Raw genomic sequence first — 18,885 nt, 5'->3', positions numbered from 1 at the left:
TTTGTAGTTCGACCCACGAAATTGTTTCAAAATTTGGTATTCAATAAGATTTGGTATATGACAATTTCCTGAAGTATAAAATTGTGTATAGAGGTTCCCGTTTTGGTATGGTCCCCAAACAAAGGTCTCATCAACATAATGGTTTAACAGCATTATCAAAACGGCCTTACTGGTATTTGTAGTTTAAAGTGGAACACTTTTGTATTCAGCTACTTTTATACAAAAATATTTTCTTTGCCCCAATGGTGGTGGATATTAAAAGTTCGGCAAACTTAAGTTTTTTATACCCTACAAAAGGAAACGAGATAGACCCATAGTTCCTGTTGATGATCGGCATAGAATCACATTCTGAGTCGATTTATGCATGTCCGTCCGTCCGTCCGCCTGTCTGTCAATGTATTTTTGTAAAGAAAGTACAGTTCGCATTTATTGCACTATACAGATGAAATTTTGCACAAATCATTTGCTTGGCCCAAGGACGAACCCTATCGAAATTGAAGATAATCGATCAAAATTTAGATGTAGCTTCCATATATATATCTTCGTCCGATTTGCCTTTTATTGTACATCAAACGTCTAATATTTGTCCAAATGAGATGGAATTTGGCAATTACGACCGTCTAAGAGCTAGTATGTCAAATTTGGTGAATATCGGTTTAGATATAGCTATAGCTCCCATATATACTGTTCATCCGATTTGTTATATTTGTTACCCACAGCCAAAATATGCACCCCGTAATAACAATATTCAGGGAAATATTTCAACTACAGCTCAGAAATGTATTAGCCAAATTTTATCGAGATCGGTTCAGATTCGTACATATGTATGGGTGCTGAATCTACATAGCAACCTTTTACCACCAATTGTAAGAGAATGATGCTATAAAGACCATGTTACATCATACATTGTTCCATAGTTCAACATATGGTAATCGATGTAGTCCACACGTGCAAGATATGGTTATATTCGTGTTACAATTAGCCCAGAAATTGAACTTTCCCCACACAACTGCGAATAATCATAACTCTAATTAAATGCGAAATGTGTGGCGAATTTTGCTCAAACATAAAGTGTTAAACATTGTGCAACCAGGAAGATAGTTTAGTTTCAGCGTTTCAACTCTGTATTAGTTTTATTATGCCATACCCTTCTTATTATAAATTCGTTTATTTGTTATGGGTAGCTCTACTAAATATGCAAGGTGATGAAGGGTATCATAAAGTAGGACCTGCCTGACTTTTGGCCTTTCATAAAATGTATATTAGAGAAAATCCACAGAACATGTATTGGGTTTAATCTACAAACTTGATTCCAATATAGAAGGACAATATTTTTATTCCAAATTTGTAAAATTTTGTTCCACTATATTTTTTTTTTTCGTTATTATTTCAAACAATATACACATACATAAAATGTGTATATGTTTTGAGCAAATAGGGGAACCTTTCTTTCGAAATGCGATACAAAAATTACAACAAAAAAAAAAGAAAATTTTGTGAAATGCCATACCACGGTCACCAACGGATTTAGATCCTCTTCTATTGTAAAGGAAGTATTTAGCCCGATAGAACTTGAAATTGTAAAAAATAACACAAAAAATTAAATTTTAATCAATTTTTTTTTTATTCGAAAGATCAATACGTGACATTAACATTTGAAAATGATTTCGGGCATATGGGCACCGCGGCTGTTCTTCACGAAGTGAATTCTGGACGTCCAATTTTTGGCCAGTTTTTCAAGCACTGCTGGCCGAATGTCACGAATAACACGAACAATGCTGGCCTCCAAGGCGTCAATTGTTGCTGGTTTATCAGCATAAACCAGTGACTTCACGTAGCACCACGATATAATAGAGAGGTGTCAAATCGCATGTCCTTGGAGGCCAATTGACAGGTCCACTTCTCGAAATTAACTTATCGCCAAACTTTGATTTCAAAAAGACGATGGTTGCGTTCGCCGTATGGCACGTAGCGCCATCCTGTTGAAACCACATCTCCTCCGGATCAATGTCATCCATATTTTTAAACAAAAAATCATTAATCATGGTGCGGTAACGATCCCCATTGACCGTAATGCGAGCTCCGGCCTGAAGAAATAAGGTCCGATGATGCCACCAGCGTGAAAACCCACCATACGGTGCATTTTCTGGATGTAAGGGAATCTGTAGGGTCTCTTGCGGATTGGTCTCACTCCATATGCGGCAATTTTGCTTATTAACAAATCCGTTAAGCCAAAAATGCGCCTCATCGCTGAACAGCATTTTGCGATAAAACAACGGGTCATTTACCAACTGCTCTAGAGCCTGATTATCAAAGTAAATTTGGATAATTTCGTAGCGTTGTTCAAGCGTCTATTCATGTTGATTTGTCAGAGTATACTGAAATAAATAAAAAAAAAAGTTTCATCAAAATTTAATTTTTTGTGTTACTTTTTACAATTTAAATTTCTATCTAGCTTAAAAAACAACCTTTAGTTACTACCAACATGTGTTTCACTCTGCAACATAGCATTTGTCTTTGCTTACACGAAATAATATCGGGCAGCCAAGTTTTTTATTTCTGAAATATCAAAACGAAAATTTTTGTAATTATCACAACTATTATGATTCTGCTCTTTTAAATTAATGAAAATAATTATGTTATTTGATATATGCGCAAATAATTAAAATTAAAATACATATTTTAATGTAATTTTATCTGGTCAATTTTCAGGTTTCAACACCCACTGGCATCATATCGCATTTCGTTAACCTTCAAGTGGTTGTGCCAGAAGCATTTATTTTAGGTTCTGGCGAATTACATGTCGACATGGGATCAACAATCAATTTAGTTTGCATAATTGAAAAGGTGAGTGAAGTAATTACTGTGTTAATTTATGTGTCTATAGTTCAACAATTTGACATTTGCAATATTCGCTATCAATGGTATATTTTGCTATTTATATATATATTAATTGCAACAACAAAATGCCAGGACAACCTTAAGGCACCGTTTGTAATAACATGCGTCTTATAATTTATTTAGGTTTGTACAAAAAACCAATAATTTGTACAAACAATTACATAAGATATAAGTGCGAGTGAAGAGAGCAATTTTGTCAGTCAAAGAACTTGGAATTTGCAAATTCTTATCGGGAACAATTTCTCTACAAGAATTATTCAGAAACAGCGGCTGATTGAAACTCATCAGTTTTGTGGCCGATGTAAAAAATTTTTAAATATTTCAGGAAATAATTTTATTAAAACAATAATCTTTCAAATAATAAGCATTCGCCATTGCATCATTCCATTTAAAAAAGCAGACCGTTGCTTTTCTTCTGGTTTTTATTGAATTATGTTCGATAAATTTTTAAAATATTTAAACATAAGAGAGAAAATTCACTCATTACATATTATTGAGTAAATTTTACTAGTGTTGGACCACCTCTTTACTAGTGTTACCTCTTCTCAAAAGGAACTAAGTTCGGAAATTCTTTCTTTCATTCCAAATAGTTCCTAACTTTCTCAATCATTTGGTCATCCATATAGCACTCACCATACATAGTATGGAGGGCATATTAAGCTTGTCATTCCGTTTTGAACTCCTCGAAATAAGTATTTTACACCATACATATAATATTGATCAGCATAAGAATCTATGTCGATTTAGCCAAGTCCATCCGACTTTCTGTCCATCTGTAGAAATAACTCTTGCTTCCGAACGAAGTGAAGGATATTTATAAAGTTTGGATGAGATTCGTTTTAGGACCGAATATTTTTTAGTATTGGAAATGGACCACAAGGTTTACGTTATGGTATAGCATCCATAAAACTGTACCGGAAGATTTACAGTATTGTGGGTATTGGGATTGTGTTTTCAGTATGTGGAAAACATAATTCCAAACAACTATTCAACTATACCTCACGATAATTGATATTTTCACCATTTTTTCACAGCAATTGCTTTAAATTTAGTACCTGGATATTGCAATGGGTGCTCCCTTCAATGACAGAAAATTACTTATACACGTTCACAGTTCACATCTTCGTATAGCCCCGTATAACACAAAATTGGTATTATAAGTTCGCAATAGTTATCGCCTTCACCACAGATATTTGGCTACAACAACTATACCCGATTCCTGGTGTTTGAATAATTTTCGTAGCATTTTTCATGGAAATTATTTAAAATTGTAAAGATTATTTTAAATGAGAGAAGTTATTAAAGGTGCGGCCCCGCCAAACTTATGCCATGTTTACATTAGAACTTTTTGCAGGGTTAACCTACTTCAAGAGGATTTATTTGAATTATTGGTAATGGATATGACAATTTTAATCCAAATCTATTGGGTTAACCCATTTATATATAAACGTATTGTTGTGTGTTTTTTTCACTTGTTTAAAATTATATTCCGATAAAAAATTACTTTGATATGTTATACTTTTGTATACGCATGGACAAAAACAAACAAAATAAAAATCCAACAGCGACAAGATAAAGTTATGAATCTGTGGATGTTTGAACTAGATAAAGAAATGCTGAAACTACATGCCAAAATTTTGCGTGTGCACTTAGATTGAGCTTTTACATCTAAAAACGAGGAAGAATGAACTCGCCCCTCTCCTCTGTCTCTTTCAAAAAACCTAAATTCTCTTCCATGAATTTGTTCAGCATGTGGCTTCAGTGAAAATAACGGAAGGAACTAAATAAATGAAAGAGCATGATTTTTATTTCACTGAACCGTCCCTAGAACTAGTTCGTTCCGGAACAACACTACTTTTTTTGAAATGAAAAGGAAAGAAGAACTGTCTACGAAAGAGAGCTGGCCTTGAAGATTTTTTCGGCCTGAAACAGTGAAAAAAACCGTTTGTGGTAAAATTCATATAAATATTAATCTGATTAGGAGCGTTAAGTGGGATGTAACCAAAGAGCTAGCCACAAACCATCGGTTGACTGTATCGAATGTTATGACTAAAATCACAGGAGAAACTCAAGTTCAGGTAGGGGCTTAATGCAGGAGCGAGTTAAAAACATATCCGATCTAGGAACCTAAGAGAGCTAAGGTAAGAGATTCTCGGGTTACAATTTGATGCACTTTCGGTTCACTGTCGACTTCATTCACCTGTGCTGAATGAATGCGATTATTTTCTGAATTCTTAAAAACAAATTGCAATAAAAATAGCATTGCTCAACGGGACGAAACGACATATAAATGTTTATATGCGCGAATGATTTGGACTAGTTGCAAGCAAAATATAAACTAAAAGTGAAGTTGTATTGGTAACCTACTAAAGCAGTTGGCATCGTTGCATAATTATCCCACTAATATCCAGAGGAGATATGGACCATATAGATACGATTCGTTTGATACCTCATTATAAAACACTATGTGTTGGGGGTATTATAAAATTTATTGGGCCAAAAATTATGTAACACCTCGAAATATTGGTTTCCCACATGGGAAAGTATGTATGGATGTTCCTATGTCGCCGAGCTGAGTCGATCTAGCTATGTATGTCCGTCTGTCCATCTGTCCATGTCAATTTGTAATCACTCTACAGGTCGCAATGGAATGGAGATGGCCAGAATAGGACCCTATAGTTTTTGGATATTATCACATAATATTTAGGGGTTGAAATGGATCAAAAACTGAACATTTTCCTGATTTTGCAGTTGCTCTACAGGACGCAATTATGGACCAATCGACGCGGAAGTTAGTATGAGGCTAGAGCTTAGGGCTGGGCAGAAGTCTTCCAATTTTGATGCTCATCGGATAATATTTAGTGGATTAAATAGACCATAGCATTTGTGTTGAACAAAAGTCAATTTTTCCATTAATCCGCGAATATTTTTAATACCGGCGAAATCAAAAATAGACGAACAGGTCAATTATGACCGTTATGTAGATGCCGATAGTAAATATATCGCGAAATATATACAATGTGTATCCACAAAAGAAGGTGATGTTAGCTAGAATGTTTATATCTCAAGAATGGCTGGACCGATTTTCACAAATTTGGTCAATTCCCCTCTTGTCATAAAAGTATAAAATCTAAAAAAGAAACGCATAAAAAATGTCAATAATGATGTTAATATCGATTTTGTAGTATTTTGTGACATATTTTTATTCTTTCATATATTTTATGCATGTGATTTTTTCAATTTAACTTATAATATTGAAGTGTACATTTTGTAATATTTTTTTTTTTCACCTTACAACGCAGGTTGGGGTTATTATATATAGATTGCAATAATCGTCCGATCCTCACGAAAATTTTCACAAGGATAGGGTTAGGTTCAGAAGATGTCCGCAATATATTTAGCGGTTGAAATGGGCCAACAAATATTCCTGATTTTGCAGCCGCTATAAAGGTCACAATAGAAACGAAAGAACACGAAATCTGGCATGAATTTAGAGTTTAGGACAGCGTGTAGTATGGACCACTACTTTTCCATGAAAAAACATTTCGATTCTACCGAAACGCTGAAAATAACTTGCATGAGAAATCAAAAATACACAAAAGGCGAACTTCTGGATTTTTATGCTGATTTCGTTGACGATTATAGGCAAATATCGTAGACAAGCAAACGTCTATAGCCTTTGCTTACTTGTTTAATAAATGTATTTATTTCAAGGCATACGCCGTGGCTCGGACAAGAAACTAGAAATTATGATATATTTATGAAGTTATTTATGAACATATGGTTTTATAGGCCCGCTTTTTCACTGGCATTGTTTTCCCATTTTACGCCAAAATTAAGTAAATTTTGGTCAATACTAATACTTTGTCTAGATTTATCATAATTTTCAAGGCTGAGGATATTAAGCTCTTGACAAAGTAGACTAATCCATTTTGAGTTATTCTGGAAAATGCCTTAATGTAAACAAACATTTTTAAGGCGTGACACATAGAAATTTCTGATTTGGGATTGATATATGTGTAAATAGCTTGATTTAGTTAGTTTAGTTTTCTTGAGTATATTTTAATTTCTCATTTAAGATTCTAAAAGACTTATGAATAAAGATATGGTATTAGAGAGTTATGTTTAAAATAACCGTACGTACTTTCAAAACAAACTTCAAAACAAATAGTGCTATAAAAGACACGTGTTGATCGATCCAATAGTTTTGTTAGCCCCTGCGTCAAACCTTGAATTATAACTTTCAAGCTCAAACTTATGGTGGGTGCTTTTTAACATTTGAAATTATTCGTTCGTACTTAGGTATGTGTTTGTGCGTGTATACACATCTATATATATCAGATTCACTTATAAAGCACAACTTTCACAATGGACCGATGTCAGAAAACTTTTTTTGCTTATCACAAACAACTTTGTGAGTGATTGTGAATGTCTCTTTTCCTTTGATGAAGTCAACAACTATGCATGGAGCGTTGTCTTGTGTATGAGTATGACAGGGTCGCATCTTCCCGCCGTAGTTTTGAGATTCATATTCCTTTTATTATTTATTTGGTATTTTTATTGTTGGATGTTTCTTCTGTCATTGTTTTTACCGCACTCATTGTTATGCATGAAAATCAAAGAGGGTTCGTTTGCGAGAATCGCGAATCCGCAATATTTTACTTCAGCATTGGTAAAAGTTTGTAGATTTTTATAAACTAAAAGAAACACAAAAACCTTATCGTCCTCGTTTGCCAACCCCTTCAATCTTCGTTTTTAGCGCACTCCCAACCTGAATATGTTTTAGTTTACTGGCAGCCACAACCCATTCTCCTTTTCCTTTCCACCGCCAGCACAACGAATGAATCATTGAGATATGTCTTGCTTAGTGGCGGTATGAAGAAGCAATGGGTTTAAATATATATATATATATATATATATATATATATATATATATATATATATATATATATATATATATATATATATATATATATATATATATATATATATATATATACTCTGTTATTATTTTATTATATCCGATGTGTTGGGTTGGGATTGGGGTTGGTGGCTTTGGCAACTACTTCAGTTTCTATCCGTTCGCTTTTTTCTTCTTTGTTTGGGCCAAGAGCAAAAATTATTATGCAAATTGATTGTTCTTTTTCATATGGAAATTGCTTTCAATTTGAGTTTATCATAGTTTTGTTGTTTTGTTTAATTATCTAAAATAAATACTTAAGGAAAAAAACTGAATTATGTATGAACATTTTTAATGCATATGAGCAAGCAAACGTGAAAAGTTCTAAATCCAATTTAAGGTGGGGTTATTCTGCAAATTTATTTGTGAAAATATGCCCTTGAGAGACATGTATTTCAAAGAAATACATTTGTTTACTCGTACTTACAAGACTTTAACAATTTGGGGGACTGCTTATTTGTTGTGGTTAAAAACAAGCTTTTCTATCGACTTAATAGAGTTGAGAGAATTTTGAAGTATTTTTTTATGGGATTGTTTAACACATATTTGGCATTATTCGTGTATATAAATTGGTACGTCGGAAATCGTTTCAAATTTTAGAATAAGTTTAGATTTCTTCGAACTGGTCGCCGTTGGCGCAAATTATGACCTTCAAACGGCCAATGAAACCGTCACACGCTGTCCGAATATTGCTCGGCGGTATTTTGGCCCATTCCCGGAGAAGCGCTTGTTTGATGTGATCGACAGTTTGGTATTTTTAGTGCCAACCTTGCTTTCCACAACACACACACCAGACACAACAGTCTAACGGATTGCTATCCGGAGATTTTGGTGGCCATTGTGCGTTGGAAATTAAGCGAGGTACCTCATTTTGTAACCAGTCTTGGGTGGCGCGTGCTAAGTACGACGGTGTTAAGTCCTTTTGGAATGTCCAAGGTCTGCGGCCAAAATATTTGCATACGGCCTCAGAATATTTTCGCGATAATATTCGGCATTTATTCTGATGCCACAGTCGATTAATACGAGCGGAGAGAGACCATCGGCTATTATGGCGGCCCACACCATCACCATGGCCGGCGCTTGAGTTCTGGTGTCCAACCGAAGGTGCACACTTTAAGCTGACTTCTTTGGCAAATAAACACGATCATTTTGTCTGTTTATAAACTGCTGGACACCAAATGTTTTCTCATCGAAGAAAACCAAATTCGGCATTTCATCACTTCCGGCCAAGCTAAGAAACTCTATAGCTCTTTTGAGTCGATTTTCTTTCTGTTGCGGTGTAAGTTCTTGCACTTTTTGGAATTTCAATGGCTTTTCCCCGAGCTCATGTTTCAATATTTACCGAATGGAATATTGCAATATGTTCAGCTCACGAGCCATTTTTCGGCCTCTGCAACGCGAGTTTCGATCAAGTCGCTTTTTTACTTCTCGAACCATTTCTGCAGATGTTGCTGTTTTCTTCCGTCCACTTGTTTGACTTCGGGCTACGGTAACGAGCGATGGTAGAGTATGAGACACAAAAATTTATTCACATTTAAATGCTGGAGTGCTCTAATAATAGCCACTTGTGGTTTTCCAGCCAAATATAAAGAAATCACAGTACCACGCTTGATTTCCATCAGGAATAACTTTTTTTCTGGAAACTTCTCACCAAAATTCTTGTAAACAATTTAATGAGATGTCACAGGAATAATTTTGACAGCTGTCGGACGAGTGGCTTGTAAATGACAGCAGTCTGAAGTTGGTTGCAGTTTTTTCATCTCACCCTGTATATTAGTTCATTGGGATCACTCTATATTTAATTGCAATTCTGAAAATATGCCAATAATGTTTGTGCATTTTGGGCTACTATTTAGCAGGTAACTATATAAAAATTTCGAATATTTTGAGTCTTGCATTATCAAATAGGCGTTTGAAAGGTAGATTTTCAAATCTATTGCTTCCCTTAATAACTCGTTGCCATACAATAGTTTTTATGAAGTTTTTTCTTGCTTTAAATGCGAAATGTAAATTGTGGCCAATAATGCACAAAATTTCATCAAAAAATAATGCAGTTTTAATATCAATATGAATATAACCTATTCGGAATTGTATAGTTAACACTATTAAATTTCTTTTTCCCATATTTCCCACACGTCGTATTAGGTTGTAGTAACAACACAAAATAAGGTTTATCATACGCCCATAGGGACTATTTCCAAAAGACCAATAATTACATTTTATATGATATTTGCATAACTGCGTCTGAAATAATACATATATATTAAATTGGTAAACGATAAAAATAAATATAAGATATTAAGGATATTGGGAGTTGTAATGTGAGACTACGGACAAATATTTTATAAAAATGCAAATTGAAAATGTAGACTGAAGATTATTACACAATATAAGGATACTACAGATCTTAACGCCCTCTTATTATATCCAAAATTTCTAACCTTTTAACAAATTGTTTGCCATTTCAGAGTCCAACACCTCCGCAATATGTTTTTTGGCAAAAGAATGAGCGATTAATTAACTACTACGATTCCAGACGAGACATTTCAATTGAAACGACACCGGGTCCCCGAACCCAAAGTCGTTTAATAATAAGAGAACCACAGATATCAGACTCCGGGAATTATACATGCTCTGCGAGCAACACAGAACCAGCCAGCATATATGTATTTGTGTCAAAAGGTAAGTTAAGTCAACCACAGATTTTACGCATTGAAACATTTTAATTGCCGATAAAAATAAGGGACTTTTTATAATTTAAAAGTATGTAATCAACTATTTGCTAGGGACTGAAAAATACTATGCCACGTCACTTTACCAAAATATGGGTATCAAGTTCCTTGGAAATCGACTTTTCGCAAATTTTATTGTTTTCTTCTTGAAGAACTTGAATTATATTTCTTATGATATTATTACCTGGAAAACAGCTTAGATTACTTCTTCGATTAAAAAACAATAATTTTTCATGAGTGTTTGGGAGGAATAATCATTACGAAAGTAAGAAAATTTCAAATAAACGGACATGGACTGAGATTATATATCTGTCGGAATACAGACTGCTACGTTTTAATTTATTTTTAATTTCTTCTCAAAATAAAATTCCAAAAAAATACATATCTGTGGTTAATGTATGTTGTCTCTCTTTTTTATTTCAGGTGATAATATGGCTGCAATATCGAGAAGAAAAACATCATCTGCTGATCGTATCGCTGCCATTTTTATGTACGTTGTGGCACCATGCGTTTTGGTGAACACACTAGGAATGCGGTAAGTCGAAATTACAAGTAAATATATTCCACACTTTTTTCATGGGACAGTAATTATACCCGACCCAAAATTTTGTACACGGTGTTATATATTGGTCATTGGTTTGTAACATGCAAACGGAAACACATAGTTCCTTTTTATCATCTACATAGAACCTTTTTTGAATCGATGTATACATATCCATCCGTCTGTTCATGTGTTATGTACGCAAAATACAAGTAGCATTTATTGTTCGATTGCAATGAAATTTGGCACAGATCATGTGTTTGGCCCGAGAGCGAACGCTATTGAAATTGGTGATAATCAGTCCAGATTTACATAAAGCACATATGACCGATTATGTAAATGTGTTCGCATGATTTCAAGTTTATTGCGCACCAAAAGTATAATATATACCAAAATTTGATAAATTTTAGCACACACAACAGAATTCAGCCTATAAATAAATATGTTTAAATCGATGAAAATCTGCTAAGATTTAGACTTAGTTCCCATATATGTGTTTCTACCGATTTGTCCACCACATCCGTAAACTTCACTCCATAACAATGATATTACGCACAAGATATACCCTTGGCATTTGACGTTTTGACGAAATCTGTTCAGATTTGGATGTAGTTTTAATATATCTTCGTTCGATTCGATTGTCCACCAAATGTGCAATATTAACCCAAATGGAATGAATTTTGACACAGATGAACAAATTTAGCATAGTCGGTTAAGATTTAGCTATAGCTCTCATATATATGTTTTATTCGATTATATATCTATGTCCCCCAAATCTATATCAATAATAAGTATTTTCGGTACGAGATATAAGGAACATCCTAAAAATACCTTTGCCAAGTTTTGTCGAAATCGGTTCAGATTTAGATGTATTTCACATATATATTTCTCTCTAATTAGGTGTAAATAATATATTAAGGACGCTACATTTGTCCAAATAAGTAGTTTCATATGATTTTATATTTAGGTATTCTGAAAGTCGTAACATAGAAATGATCGATGCTTTCACAGATTAGTCTCAACCGATTTCAAATGTTCACCCGACCAACTTTTGTCTTTCCCTACTAGGTATTTTTAGTTTCCGAATAGCGGATCCGTCAACCTTGAAAAGAAGGAGATATTTTTAAAATTTTATTGTTTAAGTCGCATTTTCAGAAGCTCTATTTCTTCTTCAGTAAGAAATCTTTTGCGAAGCTAACGTAACTGCTTTGCAATGTTCCTCGATTGGAATTTTGCAACTTATCACGAATTGTTTTAAGAAATGTTCTCTCTGCTTGGCAAAAGCACGATTGTAACACCATTATAATATAAAGAAAATTTTTTAATAACTTTTATAAATTTCTTATGACTTTCAGAATCAATCGTACTCTACTAAACTTGACGAAGACATTTGTTTCGGAATCGATATGGTTACAAATTCCATACTATTTCGGCTGCTATTACAGTTACATTACATTACGGATGAAGATATATGTATATATATATCCAAATCTGAACTGATCTCTATAAAATTTAGCATAGATATGCTATGCTGTATCTGATGGTTGGAATCAAATATGGTTGTTGTAGAGAATGTTTTACCGGTGTGAGGGAGTAAAGTACAGACCCGGATGAAACATATGTATGGGACCTATAGCTATATCTTAAGCGATCTTCACAACATTTGATACGCTTTTTTGCAGGCTTAATTTGTTCAATCCGGGCTTATATTATCCATTTGGTGCACAATAAACTTGAAATCGAGTGAATGTATATGGGAGCTATATCCAAATCTGAACCGAAAAAATTTGGCAAATGTATTTCTGAGCTGTCTTTGATATATTTTTCCGAATATCGTGGTTAGGCAGTGCATATTACGGCTCAGCAAGACAAAAAGTAACAAATCGGAAGAACAATATATATGGGAGCTATAGCTATATCTGAACCGATTTCGATGATATTTGGCATACTTATTTCCAGGCTTCATTTGGTAGTATGTGCAAAATTCGATTTGGCGGATATTACACATTTGGTGCACAATGAAAGGCAAATCGGGTGAAGATATATATAGGAGCTACATCTAAATCTTAACCGATTATTTCAAATTTCAAGAGGGTTCGTCCTTGGGCCAAACAAATGTTTTGTGCGAAGTTTCATCCTGATCGGGCAATTAATGTACTTTATTTATAAAAATACATGGACTGACGGGCGGACGGACATACATAAATCGACTCAGAATTTGATTCTATGCAGAACATCAAAGGAACTATGAGTCTAACTCGCTTCCTTCTCCATGTTACAAAGTGTGGTGTAGGATATAAATATCCACTCTTTTATTTATTATATGCACATTTAATAATAGCGATATACTTTTAATTTCTATAACAAAGAAATATTCATCTATAATTTGTACATTGCATGTCTTGATTACATTGTACAATTCATCATTTTATGTCGAATTGAATTGTTTTTTAAACATTACAATCAAAAGCATATGTATTTTTTTGTAAGATACTCTTTTTTGTTTCATATGCTATTTGACTTTCACGCACTAAAATTAACATTTTACTATAATGTCTCGATTGTAATTAAAAAAGAAATTTCAATATTATATTGCAAAAATATATGCTAACACTATATCATAATATGCCTTTCTTCTTTTCTCCCATTGCAGGCGTATCTTTCTTACTTAAGACTTTTTCGTGTAGCCATCTCTAGATGAATGCAGTGTTAGTAAATTAAATCCTATTTAAGTGAAATTTACAAATGTTAAGGTTTAATATTAAAATTTAGTCATGTATGTACAAAACTAACTAAAATTTATGTATATTTAGCAAATATTGTAATTAGTGTTTATCTATTGTTTAAACAGTTAGCAAAACCCTGTCACACACACACACACACACTCGTACCACTCACTTACCCACACAAACATACAGACATACAAACAAGGCTAAAATAATAATAAATATATGTAAATTTCTAGTAAAATACAAGCAGTGTCAAAAATCACCACATGTCCACAATAGATTTACTCAACCTAATAAAATATTGAAGAAACGTAAAAAGAATAGTATAACTTAATTAATTGAAAATTGATTGGTTTTATTCCATGCTTCCATCCATTTCTTCTCTTCGAAAATATTCATTCGGATCTCCACTTCCATTTCCGCCTCCCAACTATAAACTCGTGTACAGTTCCGCAATCCAACCGTTTCCAGAAATGCTGTTAGCTCCGTTACCAGGCATTCGTATTTAATTACATTTAAATAAATTTGCCGCATACCATTTCAGTTGAATATCTTTTGTAAATACTTTCGGTATAAATTTAATCTAAGATTTGTTTGTTTAAGTGTGTGTGTTTGCAAAAACTAAAGACAACAAAAACAACAACAACCACAACCTACAACAAGAAGAATTTGTTCGGATGCATTTTTATAATTACAATCTAAGTAAGTTCTAGGCAAACACTGTGACATTGCAAATAGGCAACTGAACAACAATTGAAAACAAACCAAACGACCGACCGACAGACAGACAGACAGACCAACCGACCCAACAACAACCAATCAAGAAACACGAAAACTAAATTAAAATTGAAATCATACGAACGAAATGCAGCATTAATTATGGATAGATATTAAAATGCAAGCACACATGTATGCAAGTGCGTGTATATATGTATGTGTGATGTCAGCGTATGCAAGTGTAAGGATTTTAATAACTAATGCCCTAAAACTTTTGTATGACAACAACTTTGTTGACGTTGTTGTTCGGAAAATATTTCGAAATGTACTTCTAATGGTAATTTAAATACCACAGATAGAAATTTAAATTAAATTGCAAATTCATAAATGGAATTAATTTCATAACAACAAAAAAAAACAATGTACACACATATGCATGTGTTTATATATACAGACACACACATATTTTAAGAGAAAATTCCGAAGCAAAGACATTTCCATTCCAAATGCGCCAACCATAACATTAAGGCTTGGGGTTTAATTTAAGAATGAATAATGAAAAGTGAAAATAATAACAAAAACACAACAACAACACCAAAAATAGAATCTGTCATATTCATAAATAAAACTACATTATTTATGCTAATGAGAAAATGTAAACTTGTGGAACCGAAACAAAAACCAAAACACAACAAAAATAAAAACCAAACAATTTAATGGCTCGAGTGCAAATGATATATGAGCTGACACGCGAATATGGGCTTGGCAAACTGACAAGAGAGACAGAAAGAGAAAAAAAACACATTTGGTTACATAAAATCAGCAATCAGTGATTTCAAGGCCAACGAAAATTGGAGAGCTATTTCGCTTCGTGACCTGTTGAGTGGGCATTTAAACATCGATTAAAACTAAACCTAGTTCTGGTGAGAGCTTTGCAAATAGCTAATCCAATTTTATGTAGGCAATCCCATTTAAATAGAATTTTGTTTTCTCAATACAATAAAAAATATTTCAATACGGAGAATCTGTGACATTTAACAACAGTTTCCGATTAATACTAATTTTTATGTATATTTCGTTTAGATAGAAAATTCTGAAATGTCAGTAAGTCTGTGTGCTCAGGAAAATGTTTGATACCCAAATATGATTTCAATCGTTTAACCTACTGAGAAATTAGTTTATTTTAAATACAAGACATTCATAAACGATATAACCGCAACAATCCTGCATTATTTTGCAGTTACAGTACGACCATCTCTTCATATTTCAAATTTCAAGTTATGTAAATCGTAAATATTTTATTATATTGAAAAAAATGTCAAATTTGACACAATGTCATGGAAAATATATAATATGACGTATTTGAACTTCTGATCGAATTTACAAATAAGAATAGAACTTGTAATGTTTTAACTAACTTTTTCAGCCGTTAATAACAAAAATCCGTAACTTTTAAACGCAAAATTTTCATGGACAACGTTGTATCTATCGACTGGTCTTAGTGACTACTTAATCGGTCGATTCTCTAACAGGAAATCGCACTATTAAGGCAACATTCGATATCAAACCACACTTGTCGTAATTTATGCAGTTGCTTAAGGACAATTATCCTTTAGTAGACAACAAAAGGAGCATTATAGCAGCCTTTAAATATTTGTACTAAATTTTAGGGTTGACTTTTTGTATCGGAGATGTCAGTTTCTACAGGCGACCGTCGCAATTCAAATTGCTTTTCTCTCACAAGATTTCTTGCGACATGGCTTTTCTTAGGCAGACCGTACGACTTTATCCTCGCCAGGCTTCTCTCATTGCAACGAAAGTAGAGGGAGCAACTAGCTGACAGAAATATGACCTCTTCAAGGAGGCTGTGTCTTCTTCTACACAGGATTCAACCTTAAATATATCACTTTTAATTGCGTTATCATTCAGTAAATTTTTCTACCTTTCTCTGTGATAAGGGATCAAATCGAGGTTTTGAGCAGACATAGTTATTTAATTTACGGTTAAGACAAAAGTTTTTTACGGGAACCCTTTTTTACTAGTTAGCTTTTTTCCTTGTAACAGGATACAACGGATAGTTTTCAACTATTCCGCTTCGACCTCAATTACATTCTCTCTAGGATTTGGAATCGGAGTTACACATACATCCTGATTTCCATCATAGACACGTACTTATAGTTTGCGTGTGTAATGTGTTGAAATGCTTAATGTGAATATATTCATCTAGTTCTAAATAAATCATTTAGCCTCTTACCTTTGACAGAAAATGTTTTCGAATACGAGTACCAGTCCATTACGGAAACATCTCAATGTTGAGAAAATAGAAGAAGAAAAACATTTCATATTTTACACAAAACAACAATAAATTAATTTGTAAAGCATCAGAACCACGTGCCGAATTTACACATGTATTCTTGCGGATATATTTCATGTTTACTGTCATTAACATAAATTATGGCGCTACAAATCACATGATTTATTTTACATATTTTTTACTCGCATTCCTGTTCAACACACTCAAATACTATCAATTAATTTACGCCATTAATATTTACATCATTAATTATTTAAAGCGCATAAAAACCAGCGCAACCAGCACAAGAGTGGTTGGTGCAGAGGTCATCGCTATATATGTTTGTATCTCTATAAAGTGACGTCATAGATATGTGTTAATGTTTTCAGCCATTCCTATCTGTTACTTGATTTGAATTTACTTAACTCATATTTGTTATTATTGTCGATACATTCTATATTTATTGTATCATTGCTGATTAAAAATAATCCGGGGCTAAGGGGTTCTACCCTACATCATGCGACCGAATCAACACAGCAATAACCTTAACACATGAGCAATACCTCTCATGCATAAGGCTATTTAATCGATATCTGGTAACAATTGTCAGGATAGGTTAATGGAGATGCCTGTGAACTCGAGCATTACGAAAGATTCAGTTGTATTACTGAGGGTTGATGGATTTGACTGGGAGACATTTTTCATGCAAGAACTTATGGATTCGCTCAAATTCAAAATTTAAAATTAAATTCGAAAATTGGTGTATTTAACATTGGATTGTAATATTATTTTAATCAAAAGAAAATCGCTGTCCAATTACATTTTGATAAAACTACTATTCGGCAAGAAGTTATGAGTTTTAAAGTAGCCTCACATTGTTTCGTGTCCTTTTTTACAAAAGTCACATCGTGACCAGAAAAACATAGCTAAAGACATATTTACGGGGGTGTTATTTATATGAGCATTGTTTTTTGAATCAATTCAAAATACACTAATGTTCCAATAAATTGTTGTAAAATATTTAATCCATTTATACCACAAATTCCCTTGATGACATTGAATGTCAGTATGAATACGGCTACAATTATTTCAAATACATTATGTACACATACACACACATATTTATTTGTACATGTACATGCATACACATGTGCTGGCATTCAAATTCACGACGTACACATAGCTATACATATAAATATAATATTTAAGTAGATACCTAAAGTGAAATATCAACCATGAACAAAACTACTCGTTAATTTTGTTGCCCATCTGTAATTATCAATTGTAAATATTAACATAACCACATGACCATAAAAATTCTCGATTGCATTAACATGAAATAATCTAAAAATAACAAAAATGCAACCGCTCCCCAATTCGGAACAAATGGAATAAAAATATTCAAACAAAACAAAAAAGGAAAAAAAATAAAACACCTATGATCTACAAAAAGTATCCGGAAATAAATTAATTTATTTAACTATTTATATTAAACAAAACTATGAAATTAAATTATAAAAAACGAGTGTTAAATAAATTATGATGTAATAACTTTTAAACATTACAAAAAAAGAACAAAAGAGAAAAAAAATTGAGAATACAAAAATACATAACAATTGAAGTAATAACAACACACACAAACTAATAATAAATGTAACAAATACATTCTAACAGTAGTGTTGTTTTATTTGAAAAAAAAAAAAACAATAAAAATGGTTATTTCGTTGTGGTAAGTATGATACGCTACCGTCTATTGAGAATGTTTCTGTCCTTAAACCTTCAGCATTGCTAGGAAATCAAAATAACAGTAATGAGTTACTCCTTTTGCAAATTGCAAAGCGTAAACCACGTCGAAGATGTCATAAACCCAATTTAAGAGTTATGTCCATAGTCGTCGTTTCCGTGCGCTGTTGTAATAATCTAGTCCACCACCGTGTTTCACCAAAGTCTGATATAAATAATACAAGGTGTAATATTTGCACTATATAGACTACCTTATCTTCTATATCTAT

General features: G+C 33.1%; 1 protein-coding gene across 2 annotated transcripts in view; it reads left to right on the top strand.

Annotated features, from left to right (window-relative positions):
* LOC131801555 (zwei Ig domain protein zig-8-like) overlaps positions 1–18,484 on the top strand; it is a 356,956-nt gene extending 338,472 nt beyond the window's left edge. For both annotated transcript variants that reach the window (XM_059120326.1, XM_059120325.1), the window contains exons 9-12: positions 2,713–2,847; positions 10,330–10,543; positions 11,017–11,128; positions 13,788–18,484. In XM_059120326.1, coding sequence (XP_058976309.1) covers positions 2,713–2,847; positions 10,330–10,543; positions 11,017–11,128; positions 13,788–13,806 — 480 coding nt within the window. In that variant the 3' untranslated portion in view covers positions 13,807–18,484. The remainder of the gene's footprint in view (positions 1–2,712; positions 2,848–10,329; positions 10,544–11,016; positions 11,129–13,787) is intronic.
* The last annotated feature ends 401 nt before the right edge of the window (positions 18,485–18,885 follow it).

Source organism: Musca domestica, unplaced genomic scaffold (genome assembly GCF_030504385.1).
Source record: "Musca domestica strain aabys unplaced genomic scaffold, Musca_domestica.polishedcontigs.V.1.1 17, whole genome shotgun sequence".
NCBI lineage: Eukaryota > Metazoa > Arthropoda > Insecta > Diptera > Muscidae > Musca > Musca domestica.
Note: the sequence above shows the minus strand (reverse complement) of the source record. Positions and strands in the feature narration are given on the sequence as shown.